Source organism: Vipera berus (genome assembly GCF_964194415.1).
Source record: "Vipera berus genome assembly, chromosome: 4".
NCBI classification, from domain to species: Eukaryota; Metazoa; Chordata; class Lepidosauria; order Squamata; family Viperidae; genus Vipera; species Vipera berus.
The window spans coordinates 3,452,250-3,466,514 of record NC_138206.1 but is presented as its reverse complement, the minus strand read 5'-3'; the positions used below and the strand labels follow the sequence as shown (position 1 = coordinate 3,466,514).

General features: G+C 52.9%; 1 protein-coding gene across 1 annotated transcript in view; it reads right to left on the bottom strand.

Annotated features, from left to right (window-relative positions):
- Positions 1-2,871, bottom strand: part of FCHSD2 (FCH and double SH3 domains 2) — a 181,439-nt gene extending 178,568 nt beyond the window's left edge. The window contains 1 exon segment of the mRNA XM_081327908.1: positions 1,947-2,871. Coding sequence (XP_081184034.1) covers positions 1,947-1,967 — 21 coding nt within the window. The 5' untranslated portion in view covers positions 1,968-2,871.
- Positions 2,872-14,265: the final 11,394 nt, after the last annotated feature.

Here is a 14,265-nt window from a genome sequence, read left to right as displayed (position 1 = left end):
GTAAAACTCACAAAATGGGGCAAACTCACTTAACCAACGTTTCACTTAGCAACGTACATTTTCGGTCTCAATTGTAGCCGTAACTCCCTGCATTCCGTTACCTGCTGTTAGCTCAGCTCCCAAAAGGTTGTTTTTTTTTGGTTTGCCCAAGACAGATGCCCCTATTTCTAACACCTCCAAACGAAGCCCTGAAGTTCTGCAAGCAAAAGCAAAACCACCCCAAGGGGGGAAAGGGAAAAAAAAAGAAAAAAGCAGCCTTAATTTTCTCAACAACAACCAAAAAGAATCCACCCTGCGGTTTGTTTTTTAACCAAAAGGCTAAACTTGTTTGTATTTTTCATCCGAACGGCCCAGGACAAATATTTCTCTAAGCAAAGCTCAGTATCCTGGATGGAAACTCCAGTTATTTCCCCCACCCGGATGAAAGTCAAGCACACCACGCAAACCACCAGAGGAATAAACCAGACGGCCTGCAAACAGGGGGGCAGAACGTGGCTTGCCCGGCTGAACCGATCCTACTAAACCCCGATGTCGGGCAAGCCAGGATCGGCATCCTCCTCCTCCTCCCCCCTCCCTCCCCACTGGGAAGCCCTGCCTTTTGTTGACAAAAATTAAACCTCCTTTCCCTGATGAATTTTAGCCAGGTCTGAACACGCAGGCACACGCCGGGTGTGGGTGGCTGCTGTTGTTGTTGCTTAAACAGTACACACGTTTTTATGTCGGGGCTAAGACGGAGGGTGTGTGTGTGTCTGTCTGTGTCCAGCTATGCAAGAGACGGGCGGCTGTCTAAATGTGTTCGATCGACAGACTTGGAGATCTCCCCGACGGGAGGCTTGCAAGGGGTGCCCCACGGATGGGGGGGGGGTGTGTCTTCTCCTGGTTCTTCACGCCTGGGGTCCTGCACCCCTCTGGAGACCCACAGACGAGGGCTTGTGCCCTTTTTGGCAACCGCTGGCCAGACAGAAGCGTCCTGGCAGGCCTAAGCCTCCGTGGCTGGGACCCAGGCCCTAAAAATAGCCGCCTTGCATCGGGGCCAACCGGACAGTTCCTCCCCGCCTCGGCCCCAGCCAAGGCCTTGAAAGCTGGGAGGGAAAGATGAGTTGGGGGGGGTCTTCAACCCAAGGACGGTGCCCACCCCGGGGTTGTCAGTTGGCCCTTCCCAGCCTCCTCCTCCTCCTCCGATGGAAGCCAATGCAGGGCACCTTGGCCCTTTCCTGACCAGCCGGCTTATCCTCGACCTCCACCCTCCCCCTCCTTCTTTTCCTGCCTAGCCCAAGCAGGCTGGCTGGGGAGGATGGGAGCTGCAATCCCACCCCCCCCCACCGCACCTCTGAGCGCCCCCAGGGGTGGGGAAGGCAGCTGGGGCTGAGCCGAGCAGCAGAGGCGTCTCGAACCCTGGGCTGGCCCTACTCGGGAGTAAAGCCCGTCCTCTTCCTTAATTTTCCAGCCCAGCAGGGTCGGCTGCCCCTTTCTAAGAAGGGAGGGGTGTGTGTGTGTGTGTGTGTGTGTGTGTCCCAGGACCCCCCCCCACCCCTCTCCCCTCTCCAGCAGCCTCTCCTCCACCCTTCCTTCTCAGGCTGCAAGCCCAGCAGCCTTCCGCCTCGCACCGAACCGAGCAGCTTGCATTCCCACGACGGCGGGACCCGTGTCTTCTGGAGCGTGGGAAGCCTTGCCTCCGGCTCCGCTTTTCTCGGGGCTCGGGCGGAGCAGCCTCCAGCGAGCCCGCCTTGCAGCCCCGACCCCCTCCCCCGCCTCTGCAGACCCCGCAAGACCCCCTCCCCGGCCCAGACCCGCGCCCTGCAGCCCCCCCAAACCTCCCCTCCCCGGCACCCCTCCTCTCCCGACCGCCGCCAGCGCCGTTTCCCCTGCTGGGGAGCCGCCAGCGCCGAGGGAGGACCCGGCGGGCAACCCCCCCCCCGCAAGACCCTCGCCGCCTGCCCGCTCACCTTCCTCGGCGGCGGCTGCATGGCGGCGGCGGCGGGGCCGCTCTGGGCCTCCACATCAATCCCTCCCCGCCCGGGAGGGCAACGGGCAGGCGGGCGCCGAGCGGCGGGGGCGACGCCGGGCCGGGCCGGGCTGCGATGCTGCGGCTGCAGCGGCGGCGGCGGCAGAAGAGCGGAGGGGCGTGGCCGGGGGCGTGGCCGGGGGCGTGACCTCCCCGCGCTGCCCGGCCTCCTCGCAGCCACCGGGGCGGGGGGGGAGGGAAAGGGAGGGGCGTGCCCGCGCCTGCGCAAGCGGGCTCTCGCCCTCACGCAGACAGACGCGCGCGCCCGCGAGTGAAAACGCGCGAGACTTCTTCCTCCGCTCCCTTCCTCCCGCCCCCGCCAAAAAAAAAAAAAGCCCGCGCTTTTTTTCTGACTTTTCTTTTTTTTTTTTTTTTTTTGACGCGCTTCGTCGTCCCTCAAAAGTCGGAAAAGACGAGACGGGATTTGTCACCACTTTCCTCCCCCCCCTTCCTCACCGGCCTGACTCGCGTCACGTGTGGACGCTGAGGCGCGCGAGTTGCCCTGAGGGAGGGCTTTGTGGTTGGGGTTTTTTTTGGGGGGGGAGGGGGAGGTTTACTTTCTTTAATTCAACGCGAGGCTTTTCCTTTAGTTCTCTCAGCCGTTCCCCGTTTGTCCCCCCGGGAGTTAAATTAATTTATTTAACAGTTAATTGGTTTGCGGTTTTGTTTTTTTGTTTTTTTGTAATTAAGAGAAAGCGAAGCGAGGACGTTCTCCGGCTCCGCGCTTCCGCCGCGTGACAGGGCTCGCGCGGAAGGCGGGGCTAGAGGCAGCCAATCGGAGCGGGCGACTCGCAAACGGAGCCACGCCCCCCCGACACGGTTCCGCCTTCCTATTGGGTGCCGCGTTTTGGCTGGTGCGCCGCGGACGAACGGATCGCGCTCCTAGTCGCTGCTGCCCTCTGGCGGCGAGGCGCTGCAGGAGCAAGGGCTGCCCCAGGCGGGTGGCGTTTTTCCCCAGAGTTGTTTTAATCTTGGTTAATATAATAAACCACCAATGGCTGGGTTTTGGCCCATTAAAGCCTGAATTGCACATTCTGTAAATTCGAGAAGCCAAAAGCGAGCATATCTCTTGCATTAATTATTTGGCTGTTCATATTTATTTATTTATTTTATTTATTTTATTATATTTATATACCGCCCTTTCCCGAAGGACTCAGGGCGGTTTACAGGGTGATTAAAACAAAAAATACAAAAGTTAAAAACAGATTAAAAAAATTATATCCGTCCCTGAACAAATAAAACCCCAGTTAAAATTAAAATTAGAATCCTCAGCCTGGGCCAGAGAGCTCGAAGAGCCAGGTCTTCAGGTCCTGTTGGAATGAACGGAGGTCGGGGGTGGTCCTCAGCTCCACGGGCAGCTGGTTCCAAAGGGCGGGCGCCCCCACTGAGAAGGCCCTTCCCCTGGGTGTTACCCGCCGGCAGTCTCTTACCGGTGGGACCCTGAGAAGACCCTCCCTGTGGGAGCGCACTGGACGAAGGGAACTTGATGCCGGCAGCAGGTGTTCCCTCAGATATCCCGGACCCAAGCCATGTAGGGCTTTATAGGTCATCACCAGCACCTTGAATCTCACCCGGAGGGCAACCGGAAGCCAATGCAGCTCGCGGAGTAGAGGTGTTACATGGGAGTATCGGGAGACCCCCATCACAACTCTCGCGGCCGCATTCTGCACCAGCTGAAGCCTCCGGGTGGTCCTCAAGGGCAGCCCCATGTAGAGAGCGTTGCAGTAGTCCAAACGGGAGGTCACGAGCGCATGAGTGACTGTGCGTAGGGCATCTCGGTCCAGGTAGGGTCGCAACTGGCGCACCAGGCGAACCTGGGCAAAAGCCCCCCCTGGTCACGGCTCCTATATGGTCTTCAAAACTGAGTCGTGAATCCAGGAGGACGCCCAGGTTGCGAGCCCTATCAACGGGGGGTAACACCTCACCCCCCATCGTTAGAGATGGAATAGTCTGGTTGACCCGAGATGCCGGTATGCACAGCCACTCAGTCTTGGCGGGATTGAGACGAAGCCTGTTTCTCCCCATCCAGACCTGAACCGCCTCCAGGCACCGGGACATCACGGCGAGGGCATCACTGGGTTGGTTCGGGGTGGAAAGAAAAAGTTGGGTATCATCAGCGTACTGATGATACCCCACCCCGAAACCACGAATGATCTCACCCAGCGGCTTCATATAGATGTTGAACCAGAGGGGCGAGAGAACCGACCCCTGTGACAATTGCAGGACTTTTAATACAGGCGGTCCTTGACTTACAACATTTCATTTAGTGACCATTGAAACTCGCTACGGCACCAAAAAGAGGGACTTATGACCGTTTTTCACACTTACGACCATTGCAGCATCCCCATGGGGTCACGGGATCAAAATTCGGATGCTTGGCAACTGACTCATATTTATGACGGTCGCAGTGTCCGGGGTGTGTGTGTGTCTGTCACGTGATCCCCTTTTGTGACCTTCTGACCAGCAAAGTCAATGGGGAAATCCATCTTCACTTAACAACCGTGTTACTAACTTCACAACTGCAGTGATTCACTTATCAACTGTGGCAAGAAAAGTCGTAAAATGGGCAAAACTCACTTGAAAACTATCTCGCTTAACAACAGAAATGTTGGCCTCAATTGTAGTCGCATGTTGAGGACTACCTGTAGTTTACAGGAATTAGCAAAATTACCAACAGAAGCATTTAAGCAAAACATTCAAGGTAGGATGCTGCAACGGTCGTAAGTGTGGAAAAACAGTCGTAAGTCACTTTTTCCCCAGTGCTGTTGTAACACAGCTGTAAGACAAGGGACTACCTGTATTTTGTTTTGCAATTCTACTTAGCTACTGCTAAGCTTGTAAGCCGCCCTGAGTCTTCGGAGAAGGGCGGGATATAAATGGAATTAAAATAAAAAATAAATAAAATAAAAATTCAGTTTACATTTGTCACTTTATACGATCAAACCAGAATAGAGTCGGAAGGGACCTTGGAGGTCTTCTAGTCCAACCCCCTGCTCAAGCAGGAGACCCTATACCATTTTTGACAAGTGACTGTCCAGTCTCTTCTTAAAAAACCTCCAGTGATGCAGCACCCACAACATCTGGAGGCAAGCAGTTCCACTAATTGTCTTCACTGTCAGGAAGTTTCTCCTTAGTTCCAGGTTGCTTCTCTCCTTGATGAGTTTCCATCCGTTGCTTCTTCTCCTGCCTTCGGAGGCTTTGGAGAATAGCTTGACTCCCTCTTCTTTGGGGCAGCCCCTGAGATACTGGAAGGCTGCTATCGTGTCTCCCCTATTTCTTCTTTTCTCCAGACTGGCCAGACCCAAGTCCCGCAGCCGTTCTTCGTATGTTTTAGTCTCCAGGCCTTTAAACGTCTTAGTTGCTCTTCTGCACACTTTAACTGACTTCTTCTGTACAATATCTTCCTATCTTTGAACGCTCTCCGACCTTGCACCATATCTACCCATGGTGTCATACCTGGCCTTGGGTTCAGGAAGCTCCTCACCTCTCAGGATCTCATCCGTGTCACCCAACTGTGCCTCTTCTTCCAATTCCCCCTTATCCTAAAGTCCAAACTGGATCCTAACCCTAAACCCTTTGGCTAGTCCCAAAGGTGCTTTTTCCAAAAGGCAACTGGATTTCCTTGCTTTTTTTCCTCCCTTGAAAACGTTTCCCTTCTCATCCCAGAAGCTTCTTCTGTTCATCTTAGGTGAAAAGCAAAAGGTTTTCGAAGAAACAAACCCAGAAACTCCAGTTGCCCGTTTGGGAAAGCATTTTTGAGACAACCATGATGACCTGGGTTAAAGAGGACCTCCACTTCTGCTGTCAAGGAGAGGAAACATCTGCATAACCATCGGGAGCCAAACTGCTATCTCTGAACTTAAGAACTCATGAGTTGAAGAATTCAACTGCAGATGGAAGTGGGAGAGAGGTTACCAACCTTTCCAAAGCTATGCTGATGGCTTTGTTGAATGGTTTTATTTTAAATGGTTTCCAGAAGGTGGCATCAATTTCCAGATCTTTGTTGACTTCAAGAAGGCTCGGACCTTGGTGGGAGATTTTGAGGAATTCTTCGGTGGGATGGGGCTGAGACTCTGAGGAAACGGCAGAAGAAGAAGGCTGTACGCACATAACTGCAAAATCATTGCACTGATGATGTTACCTAGTTCGGTCATGAAACGTCTGCAAGAAAACAACCAAACTCAGAGAGCACCAAGAACCCCACAGTCCTCCTTCTCCTCCTCCTTCTTCTTCTTCTCCTCCCTCCTCCTTCCTCCTCCTCCTCCTCCTCCTTCTTCTTCTCCTCCTGCTCCTCCCTCCTCCTCCTCCTCTTCCTCCTCCTCCTCCTCCTCTCCTCCTCCTCCTCCTCTCAGCAAACCCCACTCCTTTCTAGCACTGATGATATTACCTAGCTGGGTCATGAAACATCTGTAAAGAAACAACCAAACTCAGAGAGCACCAAGGACCCCACACCTCTCCTCCTCCTCCTCCTCCTCCTCCTCCTCCTCCTCCTCCTCCACTTCTCTTCCCCCACTAGCTTCCAGCACCGATTATGTTACTTAGTTTGGGTAATGAAATGTCTGCAAGAAAACAACCAAACTCAGAGAGCACCAAAGACCCCACAGTCCTCCTCCTCCTCCTCCTCCTCCTCCTCCTCTCTGCAAACCCCACTCCTTTCTAGCAGTGATGATGTTCCCTAGCTGGGTCATGAAACGTCTGCAAGGAAACCACCCAACTCAGAGAGTAGCAAGAACCCCACAGCTCTCCTCCTCCTCCTCCTCCTCTCTACAAACTCTACTCCCTCCTAGCATTGATGATGTTACCCAGACGGGTAATGAAATGTCCGCAATATGTCAATGAAAACTCAAGCATCCAGGGCAAAAACTATCTTTAAAAGGTTAAATCATGGTAACTGGGCCAAAGTTTGTTAATCTGAGACTTGGTTGGGCCCAGAGGGCGGTATTCCTCTGGCTGATCTTTGCCCACCAGGTTTCCGGGTGCTACACCGGCCTCGGGCTCAGGGTAGGGGTGGGGGAGTGGCTGTTGTTATGAGGGAGACCTTGTGTCCGCGGGAGGCCACCGTTCCGCAGATAGTCGGTTGTGAGTCTCTCTTTTTGAGATGCGGCCCTGGTGCGCAGTTGGGCTTGCTGCTGGTGTACCTTTCGCCTAGTCACGCAGCAGCAGCCCTGCCTGAGCTGCTCGATGTCCTCTCTGGGTTGGTGGTTGAGTTCCCGAAACTTATAGTTTTGGGGGACTTCAATCTACCATCTCTGGGAGGATCATCTGAGTTGGCTCGGGAGTTCATGGCTTCCATGACGGCCATGGACCTGACGCAAGTAATTTCAGGACCGACTCATGAGGGAGGCCACACCCTTGACCTAGTTTTCTTATCTGGTCGGTGGTTAGATGATCTTGGTGGGGGCTCTCCAATTATTATGCCCCTGTCATGGACCGATCATCACCTCCTGCGGCTGGTCTTCCGCTTTGCTACCCCCCGCCGTGGGTGTGTGGAACCAGTTAGATGGTACCGCCCCAGACGCTTAATGGATCCCGAGAGATTCCAGGCAGCGCTGGGGTCCCCACCTGCCTCCCCCACTCACAGCTCGGCAGATGCCTTAGTGGAAGCCTGGGAAAGGACGGCCACTGAGGCTCTTGACCGAGTTGTACCCTTGCGGCCCCTGACCCGATGCAGATCCCGTCGAGCTCCATGGTTCTCCGCGGAGCTCCGGGAGATGAAGCGTCGGAGACGGGGCCTAGAGAGCGGTTGGAGGTCCAGCCGATCCGAATCCGACCGATTGCGACTAAGAACCTACATTAGGTCTTATCTCGCTGCGATAAGGGTGGCGAGGTCTAATCACTTCGCTACCCTTATCGCGTCCGCAGATAATCGCCCGGCCGCTCTGTTTAGGGTGACTCGCTCCCTTCTTAATCAGGAGGTGAGGGAGGAACCCTTGCAGGGTCGTGCCGAGGAGTTTAACAATTATCTGTCGGACAAAATCGCTCGGATTCGGACCGGTCTGGACTCTGACTGGGCAGAGTCTGGCGATCAGGACACGGGCGGTCTTGTCGATATCACTTGGGAGGAGTTTGATTCTGTGACTCCGGAGGAAGTGGACAGGATTATGGGGAGACTGAGCTCCACCACATGTTTATTGGACCCGTGCCCTTCCTGGCTGGTTTATGCAGCCCGGGAGAGGACACGCAGCTGGTTCCAGGCAGTTATATCAGCTTCTTTGAGTGAGGGTAGCTTCCCTGCCGCCTTGAAAGAGGCGGTGGTGAGGCCCCTCCTCAAGAAGCCTGCCTTGGACCCAGCTGTATTGAACAACTTTCGTCCGGTCTCCAACCTTCGCTTTCTTGCGAAGGTTGTTGAGAGTGTGGTGGCGCATCAGCTCCCTTTGGTCCTGGATGAAGCGGATTATCTAGACCCGTACCAATCGGGTTTCAGGCCCGGGCACAGCACGGAGACGGCATTGGTCGCGCTGGTGAATGATCTCTGGAGGGCTCGGGACAGGGGTCATTCCTCTGTTCTAGTCCTATTAGACCTCTCAGCGGCTTTCGATACCATCGACCATGGTATCCTGCTGCGGCGTCTCAGGGGATTGGGAGTGGGAGGCACAGTTCTTCAGTGGTTCTCCTCCTATCTCCTGGGACGCTCGCAGTCGGTGTTGGCAGGGGGGCAGAGGTCAACCGCGAGGCCTCTCGCTTGTGGAGTTCCTCAGGGGTCGGTCCTCTCGCCTCTCCTGTTCAACATCTATATGAAACCGCTGGGTGAGATCATTCATGGCTTTGGAGTTGGGTATCATCAGTATGCTGATGATACCCTTTTATTTCGACCCCAAACCACCCCAGTGATGCCCTCAACGTGATGTCCCGTTGCCTGGAGGCGTTTCGGGTCTGGATGGGGAGGAACAGACTTCAACTCAACCCCGACAAGGCTTTGCATACCTTCATCCCGGGTCTATTCGGATATTCCATCTCTTTCTATGGGGGGTGAATTATTACCCCCCGTGGATAGGGCTCGCAACTTGGGAGTCCTCCTAGATTCACGGCTCACCTTGGAAGATCACATGGTGGCTGTGACTAGGGGGGCTTTCGCCCAGGTTCGCCTGGTGCGCCAGTTGCGGCCCTATCTAAGCCGGGATGATTTATGCACGGTCACTCACGCGCTCGTGACCTCTCGTCTAGACTACTGCAACGCTCTCTACATGGGGCTTCCCTTGAGGACCACCCGGAGGCTCCAACTGGTACAGAATGCAGCCGCGAGAGTTGTGTTGGGAGTCTCCCGATACTCCCATGTCACACCTCTGCTCCGTGAGCTGCATTGGTTACCAGTTGTCTTCCGGGTGAGATTCAAGGTGCTAGTAATGGTGTTTAAAGCCCTTCATGGCAGGGGTCCGGAGTACCTTAGGGAACACCTGCTGCCGGCGTCTACTTCCCTCCGCCCTGTGCGTTCCCACAGAGAGGGCCTCCTCAGGGTGCCACCGATCAGAGAATGCCGACTGGTGGCCCCCAGGGGGAGATCCTTCTCTGTGGGCACCCCGGAGCTATGGAACCAGTTACCGGTTGAGCTCTGGACGGCGCCCGATCTTCGCTCCTTTCGCCGCGATCTGAAAACATACTTGTTCGAGCAAGCCGGCCTGGCCTGAGGGGGGATTGGTGGTTTTTTTTTACTATTTTTATTGGGGTTTTTTTTATTATGTATTACTGTATTTTTAATTGGGCATGTATTTAATTATCTTTTATCTTTTGTAAATCTCCGTGTTTTATTCTTGCCCTGTACACCGCCCTGAGTCCTTCGGGAGAAGGGCGGTATAGAAATATTAATAAATTAAATTAAATTAAATTAAATCCAAATAACTTCCTCAGTCAAATTTTTTTTTAAAAAAAAGTTGGTACATTCCAACGACTCTATGCCTTAATTTTTTTTTTTCATTTTGACTGATGAAGTTACTTGGATGAGCAATGAAATAACTCAGATAACAAACAGTTGCCATGATTTAACCTTTTTTTAGAGAAATATCTGCAAGAGAACAACCAAGCTCAGATAGTAAAAAGGATCCCACAGCCGTCCTCCTCCTCCTCCTCTTCCTCCTCCTCCTCCTCCTCCTCCTCTCTAAAAACACCACTCTCTCCCAGCACTGATGATGTTGCCTAATTGAGTTAAGGGATGAACTGCCACCAGGAAATTGAAAGCTGCCTGGGTGACTTTGGGACAGTCACCAGGAGACAGTGAGTTCTAGTCCCGCCTTGGGCATGAAAGCCAGCTGGGTGACATTGGGCCAATCGCCAGGAGACGGTGAGTTCTAGTCCCGCCTTAGCCATGAAAGCAGGCTGGGGGACTTTGAGCCAATCACCAGGAGACGGTGAGTTCTAGTTCTGCCTTAGGCATGAAAGCCGGCTGGGTGGGTGACATTGGGCCAATTGCCAGGGGATAAGATAGATAAGATAATGTTTATTGTCGTTTTTTACTGTGGGCACAAGGGCACAGTTCAAACATGAAATTCAGTTGCCCGCTCTCAAAGTGAAACCCATACATGACACGGGCCTAAAACATGACATTGGGCCAATCGCCAGGAGACGGTGAGTTCTAGTGCTGCCCTCGGTAGGAAAACCAACTAGTTTGCTTTGTGGCACTCTCTCTCTCTCTCATAGGGTTGTTATTGTGGGGAAAAGAGGAGGAGGGAGTAGCATCAGATATATTCGCTGCCTTGAATTATTTATACAAATAATACAGGTGAGATGTAAAAAGTCTTAATAAATAAACAGGGGTCTTCAAACTTGGCCCTTTTATGATTTGTGGACTTCAACTCCCAGAATTCCTCAGCCAGGCACACTGGCTAAGGAATTCTGGGAGTTGAAGTCCACAAGTCAGGATCATGGGGAGACTGAGCACCACCACCTGTTTGTTGGATCCGTGCCCCTCCTGGCTAGCTTATGCGGCTCGGGAGGGAACACGAGGCTGGTTCCATGCAGTAATAACTGCTTCTCTGAAGGAGGGTGTCTTCCCTGCCGCCTTGAAGGAGGCGGTGGTGAGACCCCTTCTCAAGAAGCCTGCTTTGGACCCGGCTGTTTTAAACAACTATCGTCCAGTCTCCAACCTTCGCTTTCTGGCGAAGGTTGTTGAGAGTGTGGTGGCGCATCAGCTCCCTCTGTTCCTGGAGGAAACTGATTATCTGGACCCGTACCAATCGGGCTTCAGGCCCGGACACAGCACGGAGACGGCATTGGTCGCGCTGGTGAATGATCTCTGGAGGGCAAGGGACAGGGGTTGCTCCTCTGTCCTGGTCCTATTAGATCTCTCAGCGGCGTTCGATACCATCGACCATGGTATCTTGCTGCGACGTCTCAGGGGGCTGGGAGTGGGAGGCACCGTTTTACGGTGGTTCTCCTCCTACCTCCAGGGCCGCTTGCAGTCGGTGTTGACAGGAGGGCAGAGATCCGCCCCGAGGTCTCTCATTTGTGGAGTTCCTCAGGGGTCGGTTCTCTCGCCCCTCCTGTTCAACATCTATATGAAGCCGCTGGGTGAGATCATTCGTGGTTTTGGGGTGGGGTATCACCAGTACGCTGATGATACCCAACTTTTTCTTTCCACCCCGAACCAACCCAGTGATGCCCTCTCCGTGATGTCCCAGTGCCTGGAGGCGGTTCAGGTCTGGATGGGGAGAAACAGGCTTCGTCTCAATCCCGCCAAGACTGAGTGGCTGTGCATATCGGCATCTCGGGTTAACCAAGTTATTCCACCTCTAATGATGGGGGGTGAGGTGTTACCCCCCGTTGATAGGGCTCGCAACTTGGGCGTCCTCCTGGATTCACAGCTCAATTTTGAAGACCATATAGGAGCCGTGACCAGGGGGGCTTTTGCACAGGTTCGCCTGGTGCGCCAGTTGCGTCCCTATCTGGACCGAGACGCCCTACGCACAGTTACTCATGCGCTTGTGACCTCCCGTTTGGACTACTGTAACGCTCTCTACATGGGGCTGCCCTTGAAGACCACACGGAGGCTTCAACTGGTGCAGAATGCAGCCGCGCGAGTTGTAATGGGGGTTTCCCGATACTCCCATGTAACACCTCTACTCTGCGAGCTGCATTGGCTTCCGGTTGCCCTCCGGGTGAAATTCAAGGTGCTGGTCATTACCTATAAAGCCCTACATGGCATGGGTCCGGGTTATTTGAGGGAACACCTGCTGCCGGCATCAAATGCCCTTCGCCCAGTGCGCTCCCACAGGGAGGGTCTGCTCAGGGTGCCGCCGGTGAGAGATTGCCGGCGGGTGACACCCAGGGATAGGGCCTTCTCAGTGGGTGCGCCTGCCCTGTGGAACCAGCTGCCGGTGGAGCTGAGGACTGCCCCCGACCTCCGATCATTCCGCCGGGGCCTGAAGACCTGGCTCTTTGAGCTCTCGGGCCCAGGCTGAGGAGAAAATTTTAACTGGGGTTTTTAGTGTACAGGGTGAATTTAATGCTTTTTAACTGGTTTTAACTTTTGTATGTTTTGATTTTTAATTCCCTGTAAACCGCCCTGAGTCCTCAGGGAAAGGGCGGTATATAAATGCAACTAAATAAATAAATAAATAAATAAGTCATAAAAGGGCCAAGTTTGAAGACCCCTGATGTAAATAAAGGGGCTGCTGCTGCAGAGAAAAATCTTTTTAAGAACGCCGTCGGTAGAATCACCAGGTTTCCACTAGATGGCAGCACCTCACAGGTGTTTGGCTGATGCTGGATTAAAACCCTCAGGTCCGATTAGCGTCAAAGCTTGTGGGTTTCCATTGTGAGGTCCAAAAACACAACCTGAAAGAAGGCCAGCAGGGCAAACCACTGATGCTAGCGTTGCCATGGAGAGGAAAGATCGAGACAGTCACCAAGAGGCCAGCTGGCATCTCTCAACGAGTTTAGAAGTGGCCTTCCTCCGCTTTAGGAATGCACCTGTAGAACAATATGGAAGAGAATCACGCAATCCTCCAGCTGGAAGGGACCTTGGACGCTTCTAGTCCAACCCTTTGGCCAGGCCAGGAGACCTTGTGCCACCCAGCACAAACAGGAGGAGGGGGAAGAGAGTTAACGGTGGGGTCCTTGGTGCTCTGCGAGCTGGGTGCTTTTCTTACAGGTGTTTCATGACCCAACTGGCTAACATCATGAGTTCTAGAAGGGAGGGGGGTTTGTGGAGAGGAGGAGGAGGAGGAGGAGGAGGAGGAGGAGGAGGAGGAGGAGGAGAAGAAGAAGAAGAAGAAGAAGAAGAAGAAGAAGAAGAAGAAGAAGAAGAAGAAGAAGAAGAAGAAGCATTAACAGAGGGATAGAATCAAGATCAAGTGAAGTAATAATACCACTTTACAATGCTTTGGTAAGGCCACACCTGGAATACTGCATCCAGTTTTGGTCACCATGATGTAAAAAAGATGTCGAGACTCTGGAAAGAGTGCAGAGAAGAGCAACAAAGATAATCGGGGGGCTGGAGGCTAAAACATATAGGGAACGGTTGCTGGAATTGGGGATGTGTAGTTTAATGAAGAGAAGGCTGAGGGGTGACGATAGCAGTGTTCCAATCTCTCAGGGGCTGCCCCAAAGAAGAGGGAGTCAAGCTATTCTTCAAAGTGCCCGAAGGCAGGATAAGAAGCCACGGATGGAAACTCATCAAGGAGAGAAGCAACCTAGAACTAAGGAGAAACTTCCTGACAGTTAGAACAATTAACCAGTGGAACAACCTGCCTCCAGAGGTGGTGAACGCTCCAACACTGGAGGTTTTTAAGAAGAGACTGGACAGCCATTTGCCTAAAATGGTATAAGGTTTCCTGCCTGAGCAGGGGGTTGGACTAGATGACCTCCAAGGTCCCTTCCAACTTTATTATTATTATTATTATTATTATTATTATTATTATTATTATTATTATTATTATTATTATTATTATTATTATTATGAAGAAGAAGAAGAAGAGGAGGAGGAGGAGGAGGAGGGGGAGGAAGAAGAAGAAGAAGAAGAAGAAGAAGAAGAAGAAGAAGAAGAAGAAGAAGAAGAAGAAGAAGAAGAGGAAGAAGAAGAAGAAGAAGAAGAAGAACAACAACAACAACAACAGTGGGGTCCTTGGTGTTCTCCAAGCTTGGTTGCTTTCTTACAGACGTTTCATGGTGTGGGTGTGGGTGTGTATATATATCGTGCACTACAGCTGGGCCTGTAGAATAATTTCATTTCCTAGAACATCCTTGCCCACCCATTGAGAGGACTACAACCCCCATCGTGCCCATTAAGGCATCCACAGAGCACGCCAGCCACAACGCAAGAAATTTCT